The sequence below is a fragment of the Momordica charantia genome (assembly GCF_013281855.1).
Source record: "Momordica charantia cultivar OHB3-1 chromosome 3 unlocalized genomic scaffold, Mcharantia_2.0 BLBB01000003.1, whole genome shotgun sequence".
NCBI lineage: Eukaryota > Viridiplantae > Streptophyta > Magnoliopsida > Cucurbitales > Cucurbitaceae > Momordica > Momordica charantia.
This window is the reverse complement of record NW_028275161.1, coordinates 1,083,458-1,105,849: the sequence shown is the minus strand read 5'-3', so window position 1 is coordinate 1,105,849 and position 22,392 is coordinate 1,083,458. Positions and strand designations below refer to the sequence as shown.

The window sequence follows — 22,392 nt, the reverse complement described above, 5'->3', positions numbered from 1 at the left end:
AAGATGTCAAAAATTGGCTCAAAATTAACCCCAACACAATCATGGTTTGGTTGTAAACTTATTCAAATCAAGAGGCCATTTCTGTTCCAAAGTCAAAACAAAGATACATAGAAATCTATGATTCAAAACCAGGTTTCAACTTTCAACTTTCAAGCCAGGCCATGATTGAGCTCTCCTTAATTACTACTTCTAATTCAGTTGACCTTCATTAATGGGGAAATTAAAAAGTCAAAACGAATCAATTTTAATATATTAACCTGCTTGCTGTACTCAAAATAAATTATATTATATATATATATATATATATATATATATATTAACCTGCTTAAATGTTTTGAAAATATTAGGAAAAGAAAGGTATTGAAAAAGAGCTAGACCATGTGGTAGGGAAATGAAAAGTTATTCAATGTGTTGCCCTCTGAGTGACGGAGGGCTCGTAGTGTCTCTCTAGGATCTGGCAAAATCGAAAGACATTCTAACATAATTTGATTGAGAGTAGACCTGACTACTAAGTTCATGTGGTTGCGAAAATATGTTATAGCTTATGATTAGAGTCATTAGACCCACATAAATACAGTACAGAGCCTAGTATAAAACCATGAGCCATAAATTATGTTGATTTTCAATCCATCTATTGTTTCTATAATTTGTTTAAAGCTAAATTAGACAAAATGCCTCCAACATACCTTGTTGATTTAAATCATGCCTCTAACATTTTTCAGATGAAATATCTTAGAATTCTTTTTAAAAAAATATATAATTTGATATTATAAATAAATTTCACTTTAGATAAATAATTATATATTTGTATTTTCGAATAAAAAACTGTTAAAGTTGGAAATGAAATTTATATTTAATTTTAATTGTTTTTTAAAAAAATCTTATAATATGAATTCTACATGATAACATACAAAAATAGAGAATTAAATATAACAACAAATATTAAATTAATAAAACAAATATATTATATAAATACAAATGGTATTAAATGAAAGTACAAATTATATAAATATTCGTAAAACAAACATGGCTATCCAGACATCTGAAGATGTCGGACATCTACATTCCTAACAAACAAACGACCCGTAACATTTTAAAAAGCGTATGTTTGACCTACATTTTCAACTTTTTGTCCCACAGTTTCCATTAATGGAAAGAACCAATACTTCCTGTCTCTCTATGCGTCGGGAGAGAAGTGAATTGATGAGAGAGAGAAGAAGGTGGAGCATAAAAACATTCAATGAAATTCCACTAGCAACAGGCAAAGAAAGAAGCAACAACAAATCCCATCTTCAATTCACTGTATTTTGTTTGACTTTGAGAATGAAATTTCCCACCATTAGTTCAACCAAAAACAGATCCCCTCCATTAGCTAGGTTCAGCCAAGCGCCTATCAATCAAATTCAAATATCATCGCAATACAATCGATAAAGTTTTCAAATCTCACGGCACCAAACTGTGAGCATAATTCAACTGGTTAACATATATTCTCGACCAAAACAATGTTGTTGAACTAAGGAAAAAGGACGATTGCTCTCATTCTGACCCATCAACATAACATATACATACAATGACTACGCAAGTTTGAGATTAGAAATCAGAAATCCATCACATTACAGTAAGATCCATTCTAGGAACATAATTGTTTTTGCTTTATCGTTTCTTGAACCCATATTTCTTACGTTCGTAGAACAAGTCTGTTTTTGCACTGCCTAAGTTAACGATCTTTGGACATCCATCTCTATCTTTCTCCTGCTGTGTACACTCTTTGCAGTAGTAGGCGTCTGAAATTCCTACTCCTCCACAGATGACACACCGCCCTTGAAATGACCCGTAATTGCATTCGTCACATACCCGCACAAGCGTGCAGGGGCGGACATAAGAATCGCAGATCACACACTTTCCATCGCACTTCTCACAAAGTCGGCCAATGGCAATTCCTGGCTGCTTGCGGCACATAATCAAATCAGGATGATGCTTGGCCATGCTTTCTGTAACTGCAACGAGCTCTCAAGTTCCAACAAAATTTGTAAGCTGCAAATATATTTTAAAACATGAAAGTTCAGTATTAACTTCATGAAACCTACTGAACGGACATATTGTAAAAGAAACAGTTACGCATATGACTTAGCCACACACTCAGAATGGATGGAAGAGTAGCAATTTGAGAATGTTAGAAAATATTTTTCTATCCATCTAAATCACATCGAACCTCTTGTCATTAGCAATAACACCATTTTTCTGTCATTCGGTGAGAAAGAAATCATTCTGAGCCCTACCGTATACCGCAAAAGTAAATAACAAAATATCCAAAAGTATGGTGCAAATATTTGTAATAGTTCCTACACTCAAACATTAGAGTATCTTGATATCTGGTCACTGAAGCACAAGCTATAAATTAAAAACTAGAGGAAGTGGCTAGTGAAATAGTTTTCAAGGACAAAACTAGAAAGTTCAAGGACTGTGTAGAACATTTAAATAGAAACCAAAAACGGAATAAAATCCACGGACCAAAGTAGGATTTAAAGCTACAAAATAGAAACTAGAGGAAGGGGCTAGTGAATTCCACCACTAGCTAACTATGTGGAACAAAATGACTATGGTTCTTTCCACCATCGACTACTTTTAACTACGTAAAATAATACACTTTAAACTGTAGTCAGTTTGCTAGGTCCACAAAAATTAGTAACTGTTAAGGGCACTAACCACTCTCTACAATTTTTCGTACTGTTAGCTTCATTTTGTTCTTTATGCCCATTCAAGGGGCATCTGTCTATTGGGGTTTTAGCATTGCAACGTAAGTAATACATTTCAATTCTTGTTAACACTCCTTGATTTATGTTTACTTTTATTTTACAAGAACAGTATTAGAGTCCAGATTGCTGCAGTATCTCTATCTAACAAGATAGTCCTTCTACAACACAATGCGGCAGATTTGGAAAATTCAATAATGTGACAGATTAGGCAAATTTAGTGATGTCGAATCTGTCAGGAGGGAAGGCATCCTTTATAAAATCTGAATACAAGCATCTCATGAAGCAAATTGAAAAATGGCATTCTTCAATGCGAGGTAAAAATCAGAAATCTTCCGTGGGCAATGTGAACCAACATGCATTCGACAATTTCTTTAGGGACATGGACGTACTTTGTAAATATGTTTGGGTGGGTGTGTGTGTGTGGGCGGGGGTTGAGATCTTTCAAGAGTACATGACAGTTGAATGATTTTTTTTTTCCAATTCTTTTATAAGAAGCCGAGCTTTCATTGAAAAACATGAAATAATATACAAAGACATACAAAAAACAAGTCCACCAAAAGAGGATTCACCTAAAGGGCCCATCAAAAAGAATATCACCTAAGCGGTAATTACAAAAGGACCTAGAAACTAACACCCATAGAGAGGTATTAAATCTAACTACACCCCAAACTTTCTCCTAAGACCTCTCCACACCTAAAAAATTCTACCATTCATCTACATCCAAATACCCCATAAAGTTGCAAAAAAAATAAAAAGAAAAAAAAAGTCTGCCACAACTGGCCCCTCTATCCCTATTACAAGCCAAGGACACCCAAAGACCCCAAATAAACTGAGCAAACTGGTCCTCGAACTCACTTTTGCAAAAGGACACACCACTGAAGACCCAACACAAAGGAAGAACATCTCTAAATATGGTCCATGGTATTAGCTTTCCCATATAAAACCTGCCAAACAAAGAACTTAATCTTCTTTGGAATTTTTACCTTCCAAAGCGAGGCGAACAGGCATTAGGAGTAAGTTACGAAACACTCATGAGATTAAAGAAAGATCTACAAGTGAAACCCAACGAAGGATTAGGGGACCAAATGCGAAAGTCTTTCCTCCCCTGAATCAAGCCAACTTCCCCAATCAACACAAGCAACTCAACGACCTCCAAAGATACCCTATCCATCAAGGACCGGCAGAGACCAAAGGGAAGGGGGATTCCTTGATGACCCCAAGACAGAGGCCACTGAATCCAGCCTCTTAGCAGAAAGATGGTAAATACGAGGAAATAAGAGACAAGAATTCATCACCCACCTAGCGATCCTCCCAAAAATGAGTAGATGTACCATCCCATATTTGCTCACAATAATCTTACGCCACAAGGCATTAGGCTTTAGGGAAAAACGCCACTACCATTTAGCTAACAAGGCCACATTCCTAAATCTCAAGTTCCCAATACCTAACCTCCCGCCTCCATCAACATCGAGACGATATCCCAATTAACCAAATGTGATCCTCCCCTTCGTCCACCTCTTCCCACAAAAAAATTCTCATGATCTCCTCCAAGCTTTTGCAAGCGAGCGCAGGGATCTTAAAACGGGACAAGTAGGATGGAATTCCTCTTAACACTAACTAAATAAGGGTGAGTCTACCTCCTTTGCTTTTTTCCAAGAAGAAAATGCTTTTGGAACCTTTCCACAAGAGACCAGACATCCAAACTCTTAGAATTATGGCCTAAAGGAGGCCGTAGGTAGGAGGACGAGAACTCACAAACCTCACACCCAGCCAAGGAGGCCCCAAAGGAAAGCTTATAACCCTAACAATCTATACCAAGAAAAGCACTCTTTACTCTATTAATCTTAAGACCTGACATCACTTTGATGAAAGAAAGTAGACAATTCAATTAATAAAAGAGATCTCGTTCACAAAACAAAAGAAGAGAGTATCATCTACAAACCAAAGATGCAACAAATAAGTTCTCTCTCCCCCCACCAAGAAGCCCTCTAAAACACCGTTATGCACCCCCATTGAGACTAACTTGCTAAACATATCCACCACTATAATGAAAAGAAAGGGGTATAAAGGTCCCCTCCCTCAGACCGAATCTTACCCCTCGGTCTCCCGTTTACCAAGGTAGAAACAATCACATTTCTAACACAACTCTAAATCCATGCTCTCCACTTATACCAAAGCCCTTCTTATGCAACACCTTGTTGAAGAAACCTCGTTCCACATGGCAGACTTGGCAGTAAGCTTTCTCGAAATCAATTTTGAAAATAATCCCTTCTTGATTCCTTCTCCTATAATCTTCAGTGGCCTTATTGGCAATAAGAACCTGATCCAAAATTTGTCTCACTGCAACAAATCTCCTTGGGATTCCAAAATAATATTGGGAAGAACCTTTCTCAACAAATCTGCTAGGGTCTTGGCAATAATCTTATATAAGCTCGTGACAAGGCTAATTCCCCTAAAGTCTTGACCCTAGTGGCAATTACTTTCTTCGGAATAAGGCAAACATAAGTTTCATTCATGGAGGCATCAATCCACCCTGTCCTGAAACTACAGAAGAACTTTTAGCAGATCCTCTTTACTCGTTATACATGATAGTCGAACGATAACAGGTATTAAAATTTTATCTCATGCACAAGCAAACCACGACAGCAAGGTGTGTGGCTTGAATTGAACAGCTTGATAGAGCTTCTTCATGTGAGTAAAAAGAGAAATATGAATAATGAGGCGTCAAGACAAGTCTCTCAAGTAGCAACTTGAAAAGAGAGACTAATAAATCAAAGCTTTCACACTCACAGTTCTTTTCGTTGCAAGTTGTTGAAATTAAATATCAAAACATTAGGCATTAGTTCAGCTTCAAGGTCTTAATAATTTATTATTTTACTCGATTTGAAATAGTGAAAGACTCTACAAAAAGAAAAGCAGTTAGTAAGGTATTGTAATTAGGTAGTAGTAAGAGGCACTAGCAACACTTCCTTAGTTGTTACTATTTTTCAGTTTCCATTATGTTCTACAAACCAATTTATTTAAGAGGGTTTTTTAACCAGTCTTGGTATTACAACATAAGCGATATATTTTCAATTATGGGTCTACAGTCATCTCTTTTATCAACATAAGCTTAGAAAATAATTAAATGTTAAATTACAAGTTTAGTCCTAAATTTTTTAGGCCGCGTCTATCTGAACTTTTAATTTTGTATCTAATACATCATTGAAATTCAAAAATTTCCAACAGTTAATTGAACTTTCAATTTTACGTCTGAAAGATTCCTAAACTATTCGCCGTCCTAAATTTTATGTCTAAAATACTAAACGTAATCCACTAAAATTTAGTCGAATGGTAATGTTAGGAAGTCAAAAAATTTGATGCTAATTTAATTGAACATGCTTCAAGTTCTAACTTAGTTTAACATATAAGAAGTTAAGAAAAGAAAAATACTAACAAAAAATTCGTCGGCGGCAAAGGTAATAGACGGCGAAGACGAACGGTGTGATGGCGGCGGCGAACGCAATCGGCGAAGGAAGCAGCGGTGGGTTTCTTTTTCGTTGTGGGAGAGGGCAAAACGCAGAACGCAGAACGCAGCGGTGGGTTTCTTTGCAGGGCTTCCTTTTATTTTTTTATTTTTTTTTTTCTTTTGTAATGTTTCTTTCTTTCTTAATTATGGGCTTTTAAAATTGGGCTGGGCTGGGCTTTTTGTTCTTTGTTTTTTAAAGAGATTATGGCAGCATAAATGTCTAAATTTTTATAATTTTACACTTTTAGATTTCTGAGGGTAGGATTTTAGTTTAATTCCAAATTTACTTCTATTTATTACAGGTTTATAGCTTTTTTATTTTTTTAAATATAAAATAGTTATTTCCATAAATTAATATGAGAATCGTTTAATTAATGTGGGTCTCATATTAATTGTCAATTCAAATTTCTTTAATTCACCTCTCCAAATCCTTCGAAAAGATTGATTTTCTTTATTTACCAATATTATTAATTAGAAAAATATCAAAATCTCATCATCCTCATTTCTTCCAATTTCTGCTACTTACATTCTTTTTGTTCCGATTCATACATCTTCGTTCATTGCTACGTTGCTTTATTCACCACGGTGCTTCTCTTCGTTAATATTTGATTGCTTCAATATTTCAGGTTGGTAGAGTTGTCGTACCCATATTTCAATACCCGTATTAGTCTGTACGCCTCCCACATTCTACTGTTTGCACTTGTTAAAAAAAAAAAATTTGTTGTTTGCACGCTACTGTCATTCACAGTCTCTTATTATGTTATTGAAATCAATTTTTTCCACTGTCATTCAAGCAATAAGCAATTATATAGTTTTTTAGTTTCTTATGATTACCGTTTATTATATCTCTAGTTTTATGATTTGTTATGATTACTGTACTTCTTATTTTGTTTTTACAAATGTGTAACTTTTTTTTGGTGTTATTTATCCTTTAATAGAAGATAATTAAAGGGAGCACGTATTGATTTACGTCGATATTGAAGGAAAACACAGTTTAGGTATGAATTAATTTTATTTTCTTGTTTTAAATTATAGTTTAGCTATTCATATATATGGGTATAAATTATGTTCATATTGTATGCACGTGATCATGTTAACGTAATTCAACTAATATATATCTATGTAAAACATGTAAAATAATAAAGGGCAAACAATCCTAGCTGAAAGCCAATATGAAATTCTATAAGACATGGTATAAAGTATAACATATTGAAAATATATCCGATATAACATAAACTGAACTTTATGAGATATAAAATTTATCCGGATATATTGATGTAAATCAGTAACGGTATATATCCACTAGATTTTTAACTTTAAATCACCATCAGTATATATCGAGATACATAAAACTTGAGATATAATATATATCCTACTATAAACACTATAATCCTCACATACATTATTCAGAACAAACGAAATCAGAAACTGTAGCTAAAATTCTTCCAGTTAGCAAAAACAATGTAATACCGAAAGTCCTCTGTGATTACTAGAAAACCAAATATTTTTTCCATGAAAAGTGGTTCGTATGCTCGGGTTCTAATTCTTTAAATTTTGGTTAAAAATATGATAGATTCACTAGTATATATCGAGATACTTAGAACTAGAGATATATTATATATCCTACTCTAAACATTATATTATATATAGTCAAATATACACTATTATAAATGATAGAACCAGAGGGCAAGAGATTCTGTCCAAAGTTGAAACCTAAATATAGCATAAACAATCAGAACTATATACCTTGATTTTGTCCAAAATTGAAACCTAAATATAGCATAAACTAAGGTATAATGGGAACCGACGGACTGAAATGCTCATGCGACAGAGCCGTCGGAGACGAATGAACAGCGACGATGTTATTGTATAATGGTAACCAACAGAATGAGATGCGACGGAGGGCGGCGGTGAAATGTTTTGCAGACAAAGGAGAAGAAGCTGCCGGAGATAGCGACATGAATGAGATGCATCGGAGAAATGCGTCGAAGATTCTGTCCGGGAATGAGATGCTGTAGAGGAGAAAAAGCGGAGCGGTGAAAGAAAATTGATGGAGAAGAAGGAGGTTACAGAATTTTTGGGGTTTTAGGATTTTCAGTTTTGGAAAATTGAATTAGCACGATTTTAGGGATTTAATATATATTAATAATGATTTACCAATTTGATATTTTAATAATGATTTAATATTGATTGGATATATTAGTAATTTATGTTATATGTACCATCTAATTCAGGAATTATTTTAGACAAAAGTGTAAATTCTATATTTTCCATCATTTTACGTAATTAGGACTCTTAAATAGACCATCTATGTACTCATCCCTTTTTGAAAAGGTGGTATGAGCTTTTCTTTTTCAATGTAATTACTCGATTCCAAACTTATACACCAAAAAAAAAAAGGATTTTTATATTAAAGAAAAAACACAGAAATTTGAAAAAGAAGACGTGGAATGGTTGTACGTATGTTTAATAATATATTTATAAATGAGAAGTTATAAACTAGATATTTAATTTAATCTAAAGTAATATTAATTAATTTATTAATATTTTTTTGAATTTTGTATTTACATGTTTTAATTCTAACGAATATAAAATAAGTTTATAATATGAAGTAATATATTTATTAAATTTTTTATCCTTTTTAATGTAATTCTACATCTTACAATTTTCAAATTCTAAATCTGAAAACGCTAAAAACATAAAAATGTCGTTTTCATAATTTCTACTGTTTGGATCATAGAATCCGAAAATAGTTTTAAAAAACGAACGTTTTCTATGATACGTCACTCATTATTTGTATTATCATATTTTTTTTTTTTTTGGTACCTTAACCATTGATGAGATGGAAATTTGAGTCTCTTACATCATAGAAAATTACTTTATGCTTTGACCGGTTTAGTTATACTTAGGTTTACCTCTAGCAATAGTTATATGTCAAATTTAAAGAAAAGAAAAGCCATCAAATTTCATATAAATAAATAACAATGCTTATTTTTTTATTGTATCAATTTAAAATTATGTCTTTACAAAATAAATTATATGAAAAGTAATTAATAAAATTATTATATATATTAAAATATGAGATTACAAAATATGAAATAATAATAGAAATGGAAAAAAAAAGATAAAGAAGTATTATATGAAATAAAAACAATCCACCAACTAAAAATGTACTACAATTGGTAATAAAGAAAATAAAATACATAATTATAATGAGATAACATTTCACCTAAATTCATTTGTAAGGTAAGTTATTTAAATTAAAAACAAGGTAAGGAAAAAAACTAAATCATATTAATAAATAAATAATCATCTTAAAAATACTATTTACAAGTTCATATTTAAATTATAAGTAGTACGTTAACGAAATGCGTGTTACTCTAAAAAGTGTTAATTAATTATATGAAAACTAATTAATACTTTTATTTACATAGTCGACATAAATTTAGCTTTGCAGTAGTAGGTATATTTGATTAATAGGTTAAGTTTAAATCTTCCCACCCTACTTCTTATACAAAAAAACATATATTTATTCATATAAATACAAATTAAAAAGTTATGTTAAGACATTAAAAACTTTTTTTGAGAGGTTAAAAAAATTGAATCTCACCATCGCAATCCTATATTATTTAAAATTTTATATAATTTAAAATAAAATTGATGTTAATTACATCGAAATTGAATTTAAAAAAACAACCTATAAAATAAAATTATTTAACAACTAAATATAGTTATACACTAATAATATGTAAAACTAATCAATAATTTTACTTAATAATACTTCACTCAAATTATTCTCTTTAATAATAAAAAGAAATACACGTGCATTGCACGTGGTAAAACCCTAGTGAGTAAAATGATATAATAGTAATTTTGTTTACATTCCATTATTTTTTCTAAAATCTGTGAACAATTTTGATAATTTTTTAAAACAATTTATCCAATGTTCATGTTTCTCAAAATTTTAATGTAAAAAGAAGATATGACCAAACATGAAGTCGGTTTAAGATGCTAAAACTCGTTTAAGCCAATCTTTTGAGCCCACGTGGTTCTTTCTTATTTCTCGTTTTTCTTCTTTAATAAAGAAGAATATAAATACGTTTGGTAATTATTTATTATTTTATTTAAAAAATAAATAAAAACATATTTGATAATATTTTTTTGTTTTTACTCTCTTGCTTTTTTTCAGTTTAGATTTTTTTATAAAAAAATACAAATTTTACGTGTAGAATAATTTTTTTAATTTAATATCCAAAATTTGTAAATGTTGTATTGATTTTTTAAAGATTTATTATACATTCTATGAGTCGATACTAAAAATAGTACTTTTATTTGTTTCCTAGAAATATTGGGAATAGGAACAGCAAACAATAAATTTTGTTTGGAAGATTGTTGTGTTTTAAGATGGAGAAGAATAATTATTTTGATTTCAGTTTCTTTTTCCTTTTTTAGTTGTACTTGTGCTGCTCTTAATTTTTTTTTTTTAAAGGCTTCTTTAATTTAAAATATAAAACACCCCGATTCTATATTTTACTTTTTAAAAAGACTTTTGATTAATAACTACTTTTACAACCAAAAAAAAGTGAGTAAATAGGAGGTTGAAATTTTGAAAACTCCAAAGAGGAAAATGCACAATAAGGGGGTAAGAAAGAGGTTAAAAGGGAGAAATCAGCACTATTTATTAACCTAATTAGATTCACGTGCATTGTGAGTTAACATTTTTAGAATATAATTTTTTACAATGAAAATTTCATATTTAAAAATGAATATACCTTTTATTAATGTTTAACTATTAAATATTTGATATGAATTTCAAAAATAATAAAAGCAAGAAAGTAATAAAAAAATATCATAGATAATTAATGTTTAAGTACGTGTGTGTGTGTATAGTTTCATACCTTTTTTCAAAGAACTTTTTCCATGTTAATAGTTGATATTAAAATTCGAATTAATCTTATTTTAAAATAGTAATATATTGCATGATTTACGTGAAAAAAATTAGAAATAAAAAAAAATGTGAATTATGCGAATCGTGGACTAGCTATTAAATGTAAGGATACATAGATAATTATTATACTAAAAAGTGGGGTGGGTAATTTCTTTTTATTTATTCAAGATATTTTGTGAAATATCTTTATTAAAAAAATGATGTAAATTCTTTAGTTTGTTTTAATTTTATTATTATTATTATTAAAAAAAATTATTTTCATATAAAAGAGATATTGGGTTATATTTTAAAATTATAAAATATATTTCAGTTATAAAACTTGTAGGTAGGAAAGTAATTACTCTGAACCTAATTTTTAAATTTCAGTTAAATTTTTAGTTCCTAAAAGAAATAATAATAATGATTTACCTCTTATCTTTAAATCTTTTTATGACTACTAATCTCAAAAATTATTTTCTATTATATTTTAAAATTGTTAATAATATTTTATTTAATCAAAGAAAATAAAACATTAAACAAATTTAGAGAAAAAATAATGGTACTACAAAATTTTATCATTATAAAGTTTAGAAAAAATAAATCATATGCACAAAAATTTTCCAAAAAACTTTTGACACAATGACATTGTTGAAAAATTAATATCTATTAAAATCTAGAAGTATACATATGATTTTTCTTTTTAAAAGAAGTTCAATATAGATCAAATAATAAATTAGTTTGAAATTATATATAAAAATAAAAGTTCTAAACTTGTTGGTATGAAAAAATAAAAAGGTTGTTCAAGATAATAGAAGGGGAAAATGAATTAAAAAAATAAATTATAAAACTTCAGAAAAAGAAATTAAATAATACACACGATTGAATACTTACCTTTCATATAATCTCGTATTCTTGTTGATTTTTTTCTTGAAATTGGTATGACCTCCCGTTTTTGTTGATTTTCCTTCAATAATATGATAAGATCTCAGACTTTGGGTGATTTTTTTTCTAGAATATGATTGAATCTTCTTTTGTTTTGTTGGTTTTAGGACCAATTACACCTAAATATGATCATAGTACACAAATTATTAATCAAAACTACCACATCAGTTTAGAAACTCAAGTTAATTAATAAAAAATATCTTCTAAAAAGGAATAAAAAAGATGTAAACATAACCTAAAAAGATTCCACGAGTAGTTAAAACTAACATCAATTAAGAGAGCCATATTATAATATATACGAACATTCAAACTAAAATATAACATGAATATTTTATATTTTAAAACTTAAAAATAACATTAACTAAATATTAATGAATTATCTGATCAAAGAAAAAAAAACTTTCATAGAAATTCTCGACGAAATAAAAAAAAAGACATAATTTTTTATGTATGACCACTTTAGTTTTCTTTCATTTTATAGATGGTTTGCAATTGCATCTATATGCGAATACTTTGTCGAAAGGTTGCACTTCTATTGTATTAACTTCTCATTTTGAATTTGTGAAAGGATGTGTGCCACAACTCTCTAATCTCCATCACACTGATATGCGAATAGGCACAACTCTTCGGTCTTGATCGCACCGATTATCTTGATAGATACCTTGATCAAAGCAGTCTTATAAAAATTTGAAAGGTAAAATATACATGTGTAAGACATGCTATTGAATCAATAGACATTTTGACCAATCGCATCCCTAAAAAGTAAAATTATTAAAAAATTGAGAGCAAAACTGGTAGCGAAAAATTCTCCTCCATAATTCCTTGTATATAGTATTTTGAGGTTTGTAGTTGATATTTATGGTCTTTGAGATTCGAGAAATTGTTTAAATAGTCTTTGAGTCTGAACTTCATTAATAGTTAATTGATCAAGGTTAAGGTGTTGAATGTATTTGCTAATTTGATAAAATATATTAATTTAATAACATTGATAGTATTTTTCTTTTTTTCCCTCTTCTTTCTCCCTCTTTTTATTTTCTTTTTTTAGTAAAACATGCTGGAGGAGAGGATTTGAACTCACAATCTTATGGTTGGAAGTAATCGCTAAGCTATGCTCGCTTTTGTCACAAAGATATTATTAAAATGATATATTTCTTTCCACATAAACTAATGCAATTAGCAAAAAAATGTCCATTTTAAAATGTGAGAAATCAAATAAATGCGTAGTCCAACTTAAAAAAAATGTGAGAGAAATTAAGAGACGAGTTTAAATCTAATTTTAGTCTCCAAATTTTTAAGACAATTATATTTGGTTCCCCAACTTTTAAACTGCTAATTTCGGTCCAAAATTATTCAAATATGGTCTATAAATTTTCAAAATATCTATTTTAGTTTTCAATTTAAAAAAAAGGACTAACCATATTCGGGTTTATCATTATATTAATAAATGGATTTAGAAGATTTGGATCCTAATGACGTGAAGCTACGATAAGAATGTTTAGTGGAAAAATAATAGCAATGGACTAGAGAGAGAGGAGAGAACAAATTGAAGGGCGAAGCAAAGCAAAGAACATGTGCTGTGGCTTTCAATTGCTTCCTTCTTTCCTTCCTTTCCACCAAAAGCAGATTTCCCATTTCCCATTGAAATTCAAACCTTTTCAGCCCCCTCTGCGCCATTTCTCTCATCAATTCTCTTTCTCTCTCTAATTCATCAGAACAAAACAGAACCCACGTGAGCTTGAACCCACCCATTTTCAATTCCCCTTTCCCCTTTCCAAGATTTGCACAGTGACCCCCCAAAATCCCTCTCTCTCCCCCTCTTCGAAGCGGCAGCACCTCCTGCAATGGCGCTTTTGGGGTTCTGTTCTTGTTTGGCAGCATTGCTTCTGCTTCACTCCCAGCCAGCTTCCCCCGCCCTGATTCTGAGTCTGAAGCACCACTACCGCGGCGGCGACCACCACAATCGCCGCCCAGTGCTCCAATCCAACCAGTCCGCCTGCGACCTCTTCGCCGGAACTTGGGTTCGCGACGACGCCTACCCACTCTACCAATCCTCCAACTGCCCCATCATCGACCCGGAGTTCAACTGCCAGCTCTACGGCCGCCCAGATTCCAACTATCTCAAATACCGATGGCAGCCCCTCGATTGCGAGCTCCCAAGGTCAGAAATCCCAAACCCCCATCTCTCTAATTTCTCTCATCCATATCTTGATGACGACTCCTGCTGTAGCGTTTTGATTGAAGGTTCGATGGGGCCGAGTTTCTGATGCGAATGAGAGGGAGAACGGTGATGTTCGTTGGAGATTCGTTGGGGAGAAACCAATGGGAGTCGCTGATTTGCTTGATCTTAGCATCGGCTCCACAGACGCCCACCCAGATGATCAGAGGAGACCCTCTCTCAACCTTCACATTCCCGGTGAGTACGAGTACCCATTGTTCTGCAAGCTTCTTCAGATTAAATGAAATCGAAATCGAAATCGAAATCGAAATCGAAATCACTAGGATTAAGAGTAATTAAGTAAGTCTGTGCAGGAATATGGGTTGTCTGTGTCGTTTTACAAAGCTCCATATCTTGTGGACATAGAAATAGAGAATGGGAAGAGAATCCTGAAACTGGAGGAGATAACAGGGAATGGAAATGTGTGGAGAGGGGCTGACGTGATTTCCTTCAACACTGGCCACTGGTGGAGCCACACAGGCTCTTTACAAGGGTATGATATGGAAATTGAAATTGAAATTGAAATTGAAATTGAAATAATCTTGATGAAGAAGAAGAAGAAGAAGAAGAAGAAGAAGAAGAAGAAGAAGAAGAATGCTGATTTTTGTTTGGTTTTTCTTTTTCAGGTGGGATTACATGGAATCAGGAGGATCATATTATGAGGACATGGATAGATTAGCTGCAATGGAGAAGGGACTGAGAACTTGGGCAGATTGGGTTGATAAGAACATTGATGTTACAAGAACAAGGGTTTTCTTCCAAGCCATTTCTCCCACACATTACAAGTCAGTCTCTCTTCTCTCTCTCTTGATTGCCTTGGCATCCATTGTTGAATCTGAATGTTGGCTCCAAGCTCTAAAAATTCCCTCCCATCCCAATTTAGGGCCTCCTGTCTTCTTCTGGTTCTGGCTGCTTTTTCTTATCCCCTCAGATCTCACAGTAGATATTTTGGATGTTTTTAGGTTAAGTTACTATATTAGCCCTTTAATTTCAGTTTCTTCTTCATGGGTTAAATTGTTTTTCTTTGTTTGGGGCTAAATATATGATCTAACCCCCAATGTTGGGTTGTTTTTCAATTTAGTTTTCTAGTTTTAAATATTATTTCAAAATGTTTATTTTTGTTAGTGTACTTTCATCTTTTTATTTTTTTTTAGTTTTTATACTTTTAAAAAAATGACTAGTCTTGTCCTTATTTGTAACATTTTAGTACCAATTTTATACACCATGGAAATTATTTAATACAAATTTACAGTTATATTTCAAGCAATTTATTAAGTGACAAAAATGAGATAAAAATAAAAATTAAGGGACAAAAATGGACGTAAAGTATATAGGGACTAAAATGTACTAGAGCCGGAAGTAGTGGAACCAAAATAGGTATTTAAACCTAGTTTGTATCGTTTAAAAAGTTTCAATTAGGTACTTATAATATTTTATTTCAAAAAAAAAAACTACTTATAATATTTACCAGTGTTATATTTAAAATTCTTAAAAAACGAAAAAATTTAAATTTTAACTTTTTAAATAATAGGGATTAAATGAAAAAAAACCTAAACATGAGGGGATTAAAACTTAGTATTAGAAATCAAGAAAAACATTGATTTTTATTGCTCTGTTTGGGAAAAATATGTTTCACAAAGCACAATTTAGCAGGACCCGAATATGTCGGTGGGACAGATGAATTATGAGTATACTTTAAAATACATTATAAATTACTTAAAATATGAATATATATTTTAATCAACAAATTTCTCAATATTTTATTCATTCTAAGTTGACCCATTCAAGCTGGCTGTGAGTCCAATTAAAAAGGGAAAACAAAAAGAAAATAGTAAATGATTCTTCCTTGAAGCTTCATGGTCCTACCTGTTGCCTTATCTTCCTCTATTTGAAAATGATATGACCTTAAGATATTTTTTCAAATTTTCAATTGGTATAGAAAATCCTTTTAGATCTTGTTTCATCTTTCTAGTAAATTATTTTGAGCACTTTTTTTTTTCACTTACCATATTGATGCATGTTTTTATTGATAAGTATATGAAATAGGAGGGTTGAAAGGGCGGAGATGGGGATGGCTTTCCCGCCCCCCATTTAATTCTCCATTCCTGTGAAATTTTCAACTCGATTTCGCATGGGTCAGGTTCTCTATAGGGAATTATTCCTCTTATAATTCTTTTTTTATAGAAGTTCTAAATTGAAACTTACTTTTTTATGGTAAATTTGTATTTGAATGGTTAAATTTCCGTGAGGAATTCCCATTCGAAGCCAGAATCCTATCAACTGGACAACGGATGGGGAGGCGTCATGTTTGCACTACAGTGCAACTGACATAAAAAATTGTAGACTCGACTTCTCAATCTCAAGTTATACGAACCCAACTTATGAATCAAATGCACCCAAGAAAATTCTCCATTCAATGGTGCCATTGATACCTAACTTTAAGCTAAATTCTTGGCTTTAAGGCTGTTTAATTTAGAGTGGCTCTGTTTGTTAAACTGTTATGCAATGCATCTAAGTTAGACACTGTTATTTGATCCTATGAACAGCCCATCTGAATGGAACACCGGGACAGCGTCGACAACGACAATGTCGAAGAATTGCTACGGGGAAACGGTGCCGATGGGCGGGATGACGTACCCGGCAGGGTACCCGGAGCAGATGAGGATTGTGGATGAAGTGATAAGGGACATGAGAAACCCAGTATACTTGTTGGACATAACCATGCTGTCTGAGCTTAGAAAGGATGGGCACCCCTCCATTTACAGTGGCGATTTGAGCCCTGAGCAGAGGGCTAACCCACAAAGATCTGCTGATTGTAGCCATTGGTGCCTTCCTGGTTTGCCTGATACTTGGAATCAATTATTTTATACTGCATTGTTCTTTTAGATACTTTTCTTCTTCTTCTTATGGTATAATGCTATTGAATTCAGGGATATTATTGAAATTTGTTTTCTTCCCCCTCCTATGATATAATTTGTAAATTGTAAACATGGGAATATAGTAGGGACTCTTTTAGAGTGATTATTATTATTTATTTTTTGTTCTTGCTGATTTTCTCATGGTTTATATTTAGGTTAGCTTTGAGTTTTGGCTTCAGGGTGGTCTAAGGTGACTATTTTTTCGTAGGTTCAAATTCTCACATTTTATCTGAGATGACATATTTGAAAAAGAAATGGTGTTTTAATAAAAAGTACTTAAAAATAAATTACTTTGTTATCTAATTTCAAAAGTTCATGTGCTTTCAACAAAAGTGCACTACTTTTGTTGCTAATTTGAACTTGTTTTGTTAGTACAATGAATATGACGGTGTGGAAATTTGAATCTTCGAGTTCAACCTCTTCAAAATAAAGATGAAATGATTCCATTGAATTGAATATGATGGTATGTGTGACCTCACATTTACTATAACAAGAATATCAATAAAATTGATTATTGAACTGAAATTGCTTAATTAGGAATTCATTTATTTTCTTAATTTGAAAAATTCTCTTACCAGCCAGAATCAAAGATCAGTTGATCTGTTATGCTTGATGGGAATAAAATAGAGTTAATTGGAAAGTGTAAATGTTTTTTACTCATGTATGCTAACTTAAACACTGACTTTGATTTGAGCATAGCTTAGTAGTTAAAATATCTACATTGATTTGATTTCTCACCTCACATCTATTGTTATTAACGCAAATTTCACTCGACCATTTATTCGAATGTACTAATAAAAATTTTTCTAAACTATACCTCTTTGATCCAGGTATATGTGCACATTCTAAAAATTTGATGTAACTACCAATTTTCGAGTATAGTAAAAGGTCGATAATTTCTATGTATTTTTTGACATTAAATGTTGTAGGGTCAAATCGCTGCTCCATAAGATTAGTTGAAGTACTCGTACACTCACGAAAAAAAAGGGTCAGATAATTTGATCTTCATCCCAGATTCGTTAAAGTAAAAAAAGATAAGATTAAGGAGATAAAAAACTGTAACTGCAAGTATAATCTCAACGCCGATAAGAAGATAACATTTAAAGAAAAGAAAAAGAACAGAGTTGCATGATACAGAGACGTTGATGCATGACGTCATGCCCAACGGTCGCCTCAGAAAAGGAAAAAATATCTCTTTTGTTTTTTTAATTTAGTTTTGTGGATTATAAAATTACGCAACAACCCCTCCCTCACGAGTCATTGTAACGGTAACTTCGCAGCAGGCTCTGTCCTTCATATTTGTGGGGCCCACATTAGCGCCTTACTCACAGTCAAAAAGATTATTAAAATCCCACTCTTGAAAATTAACTCTCCGTGTTTATGACTTTTGACCTATTTCCCCCAGCAATGACCTTATTGCCCCTCTCTCTAAATCACATTCTATTTTTATCCCTAAATTTCACTTTCACCTTAATTTTTTTTTCTATAATTTGTCTTTTACCCCATGACTTTTATTACCCCCCTTAAACATCGCTCATTTGTGTTTTCCATGGTTAAATTGGTTAAAATAAATATAATTGATAAAAAAAATCGAAAGTTTAAATTTTATTGAATTATAGAAAAAAATACACCATTATTTTCTGCGATGTAACTTTTTTAATTAAAAAATTATCTCTATCGATTAGTTAATCAATAATAAGAATTGTTATTATTATTTTTTTTATCAATATCACCTCATAAGAAAGTAGAAGATTTTTAACTTACAATTTATAATTAAAGACACTAATATTTAACTTGAATTAAAAAAAATATTGATTCTTTGTGAGCTAAAATCTACAAAAATCTTGAATTTAGCTTAAAGTACCTGCAAGTTACAAGAGAAGTCATACACCTCTCGAGCCTAAGTAGTCACGATCAGGACATACTCTACCTCAGCCATTCGAAGTATCAAACCTTAGCTTTTTACAAATCTAACACATAGAACAGGAATTAGAGCTTCGCATATCTTGTCCTCACGAGCCTTAATGTCCTGAAGAATTACTTTAAAGAGTCCAAATCTTGAGTAGGTGGATCTGATTCTCTACAACCTCCCTACGAAAGAAAGCTAAAGAACCCAAGTTAAGTATACATGAGGTATGGTCTTTGAAAAATTCAATCTTCTTCCTTTCCTCGTCAAAACTCTAACCTGAGCATCAACATATCTTAAGTCGGCACCTCCGCAATACCCTACTCTCCCACGTGACAATAAATTTTCAACATTTACAACTCAATTCACTATAATCCACAGTTCCATACCTTAATGCAAAGCTATAGAGGACTATTTCATGTATTTATGATTGAACAAAATAACACGTTTGTCCTGTTTTGTTAAACTCTCACTCCCCACGCAACACAATAATTAAGAACATAAAAATAAAAAAAATAAAAAAAGGAAAAAAAATGATAGTTGGCCGACTTGAGGGAAGAGGGGCAAATTGGGTATTCCACAAGGAGTGAAAACGAATATTAGTCAAAATACGCTATAATCCAACTGGCCCGCTATTAACACGGAAACAAAGAGGAACACGCGCTGACTCACCGGACTCTCTCCCCCCTTTATATTCTCTCTCTCTCTCTCCCATTTCTCCGATAACCTAAAATTTCCTAGTCTCGATTCTCCGGCGCTTTTGGGACCACGATCAATCAATCGGTAATTGAAGAAAAGGGAAACGAAATCGATCAGGGTTTTTTATTTGGTGAGTGAGATCGGAATCATGTCGGTTTCCGTTGCGGTTTCGAATTCGCCGGGATTCTCTCCGTCGTCGTCGATGTTCTGCAACAAGACGTCGATAATTTCTCCGGCGTCGGAGGCGCTGACGCTGACTCTGGCCCATCTGAAGTCGTCGCAGGCTTCGTCCCCTTCGTCCCCTTCTTCCCCTTTTCGGATTAGGTTTCCGAAGCCCCCTTCTGGGCTTTCCTCCGTTGCGACGGCGGCGGCGGCGGCGGCCTCCACGTCTTCTCCTTCGTCGGTGTCCCCCACCGCGATCCTGAAGAGGAAGAGACCGGCCAGGCTGGATATTCCGTTGACGCCGTTGAGTTTTGGGGCTTCGATTCAGCCGTCACCGTCGTCGTTCAGGGAGGTGGTGGAGGCCGAGAGAGATGGCTATTCTGTGTACTGCAAGAGAGGGAGGAGGAGAATCGCCATGGAAGATCGCTATTCCGCCGCCGTTGATCTCCAAGGACACTCTAAAGAGGTACTAAAATTTATGGAGATTTTCGATTTTAGCATCTAGGGTTTGAAATTGAATACTGAAAATTGAGAATAAACCCCATCTCTGTTTTTGGGCTGCGTGTAAATTTTAGAAACTAGAAAGAAGAGCCACGAGGAGGATGTTTGATTTTGGACTCATATTTCTGTTTTTGTTATTGAATTTTCAGGCGTTTTTTGGTGTATTTGATGGACATGGGGGTGCAAAAGCTGCAGAATTTGCAGCAAATAACTTGGAGAGAAACATTTTGAATGAACTGGAAAGAATGTCTGAAAACGAGAGAGATTTTGAGCAGGCCATTAAGCATGGCTACCTCACCACAGATTCTGATTTCCTCAAGGAGAATCACCTCGGTGGCTCCTGTTGTGTGACAGCCCTAATCCAGAAAGGCAACCTCGTCATCTCCAACGCTGGTGACTGCCGTGCCGTTCTCAGCAGCGAGGGCGTCGCAGAGGCCATCACCTCCGACCACCGCCCAGCCCGCAAAGACGAAAGGCACAGAATCGAGTCCACGGTAAGAATCCGAACCAAAGACAGACGGACAACAATTCATTCTTCTGCCATTGTTCAATTTTGAAATGACAGTGAAACTCAATCTCTGTGTTTTTTGCCTCTGCAGGGTGGATATGTTGATCTGTGCAATGGCGTTTGGAGAGTCCAGGGATCTCTGGCTGTAACAAGAGGGATTGGGGATGCCCACCTCAAACAATGGGTGATAGCCGAGCCCGAGACGAGGTCGTTCCCGATCGAGCCTCGACACGAGTTCTTGATCCTGGCCTCGGACGGGTTATGGGAAACAGTAGGGAATCAAGAAGCAGTGGACATTGCCCATCCATTGATGGTGGGGATTGAGAAGGCAGAGCCATTGGTGGCCTGCAAAAAGCTTGTGGAGCTATCTCTTGCAAGAGGCTCAGTTGATGACATTAGTGTAATACTAATTCAATTGGCTAACTTCATCTAATTTTTTATTTTTCTTTTACTATAGAGAAGATGCTGCTGTAATATTATGAGTGAGAGAGGGCTGAGAGGGGAAATTAGCCTTCAAAACTAATTTCCTTTTGCTCTCTTGGGTTTTGTTAATTAGTGTAATTGAGACTCATGACTTAATTATTTTGTATTTATGACTCCAAATTCTAATAATACCTTTTTGGTTCAAATCTCTTGCTTCTTGTCGTCGCGCCTATTTCATTTTGGTCTTCATAACTCGAGCTCAAGAGTGAACTCTTATATATTAAGGTTGGAGTCGACTCGCGATAGATAAAGTCATGTGTGTTGAAGGTTTGAGATTTAGGTTAAAAGCAAAAATTTTATCACAAATTATGCAACAAAACCACAAAATCAGTGTCCAAAATTAAAATGGACTAATTCATCTTTCCTCCATGTAATGTCTATGATTATGAATTAAATTGTTTACAAAGTAGTTTTGGCCCTTTTAGGATTGGTATTATAGTAAAGTCAAGTCATTTGAGTGGAATTATTCTATCATTACACATAAAACAAAAAGAAAAAAAAAAAAAAAAGAAGAGAATCCAAATTGAAATTGAGAAGCATTAGAAATGGGAACACAATTATTTGATCAAATTTTGTAATGAAAATGGGCTGATTTTGAGTCAACACGTCCTTGAATTTGAATCCTTCAATTCCACAAAATTTCATGCGTGTTGTATACTTCCATTCTTTCACATTTCAATTCCAATAAATTATGAGCACAAACTACTCTTTTAGAAAAATGCTTCCAATTTGAAAGGATGGACCGACTGATTCAATATTTTAATAATAAAATATGGGTGTCCACACGAGATTTTTGGAGAAACCTAGGGCATGTTCGGTAACATTCCCATTTCTTATTTCTCGTTTACAATTTTATTAAGAAATCTA

At 33.1% G+C, this 22,392-nt stretch overlaps 3 protein-coding genes across 3 annotated transcripts; 2 read left to right on the top strand and 1 right to left on the bottom strand.

Annotated features, from left to right (window-relative positions):
• Positions 1-1,459: 1,459 nt before the first annotated feature.
• LOC111018997 (PHF5-like protein) lies at positions 1,460-6,363 on the bottom strand. The gene is made up of 2 exons (XM_022295284.2): positions 6,193-6,363; positions 1,460-2,034 (listed from the first exon to the last, which is right to left on the bottom strand). The coding sequence occupies exon 2, from the start codon at positions 1,984-1,986 to the stop codon at positions 1,654-1,656; it is 333 nt and encodes a 110-aa protein (XP_022150976.1). The 5' UTR covers positions 1,987-2,034; positions 6,193-6,363; the 3' UTR covers positions 1,460-1,653.
• Positions 6,364-13,586: 7,223 nt separating this feature from the next.
• PMR5 (Pmr5/Cas1p GDSL/SGNH-like acyl-esterase family protein (DUF828)) lies at positions 13,587-17,399 on the top strand. Its single transcript, XM_022295229.2, has 5 exons — positions 13,587-14,291; positions 14,375-14,546; positions 14,663-14,841; positions 14,975-15,133; positions 16,895-17,399. The coding sequence occupies exons 1-5, from the start codon at positions 13,975-13,977 to the stop codon at positions 17,232-17,234; spliced, it is 1,167 nt and encodes a 388-aa protein (XP_022150921.1). The 5' UTR covers positions 13,587-13,974; the 3' UTR covers positions 17,235-17,399.
• A 2,429-nt stretch (positions 17,400-19,828) lies between these two features.
• Positions 19,829-21,674, top strand: LOC111018958 (putative protein phosphatase 2C 25). The gene is made up of 3 exons (XM_022295230.2): positions 19,829-20,499; positions 20,684-21,028; positions 21,134-21,674. The coding sequence occupies exons 1-3, from the start codon at positions 20,020-20,022 to the stop codon at positions 21,473-21,475; spliced, it is 1,167 nt and encodes a 388-aa protein (XP_022150922.2). The 5' UTR covers positions 19,829-20,019; the 3' UTR covers positions 21,476-21,674.
• Positions 21,675-22,392: the final 718 nt, after the last annotated feature.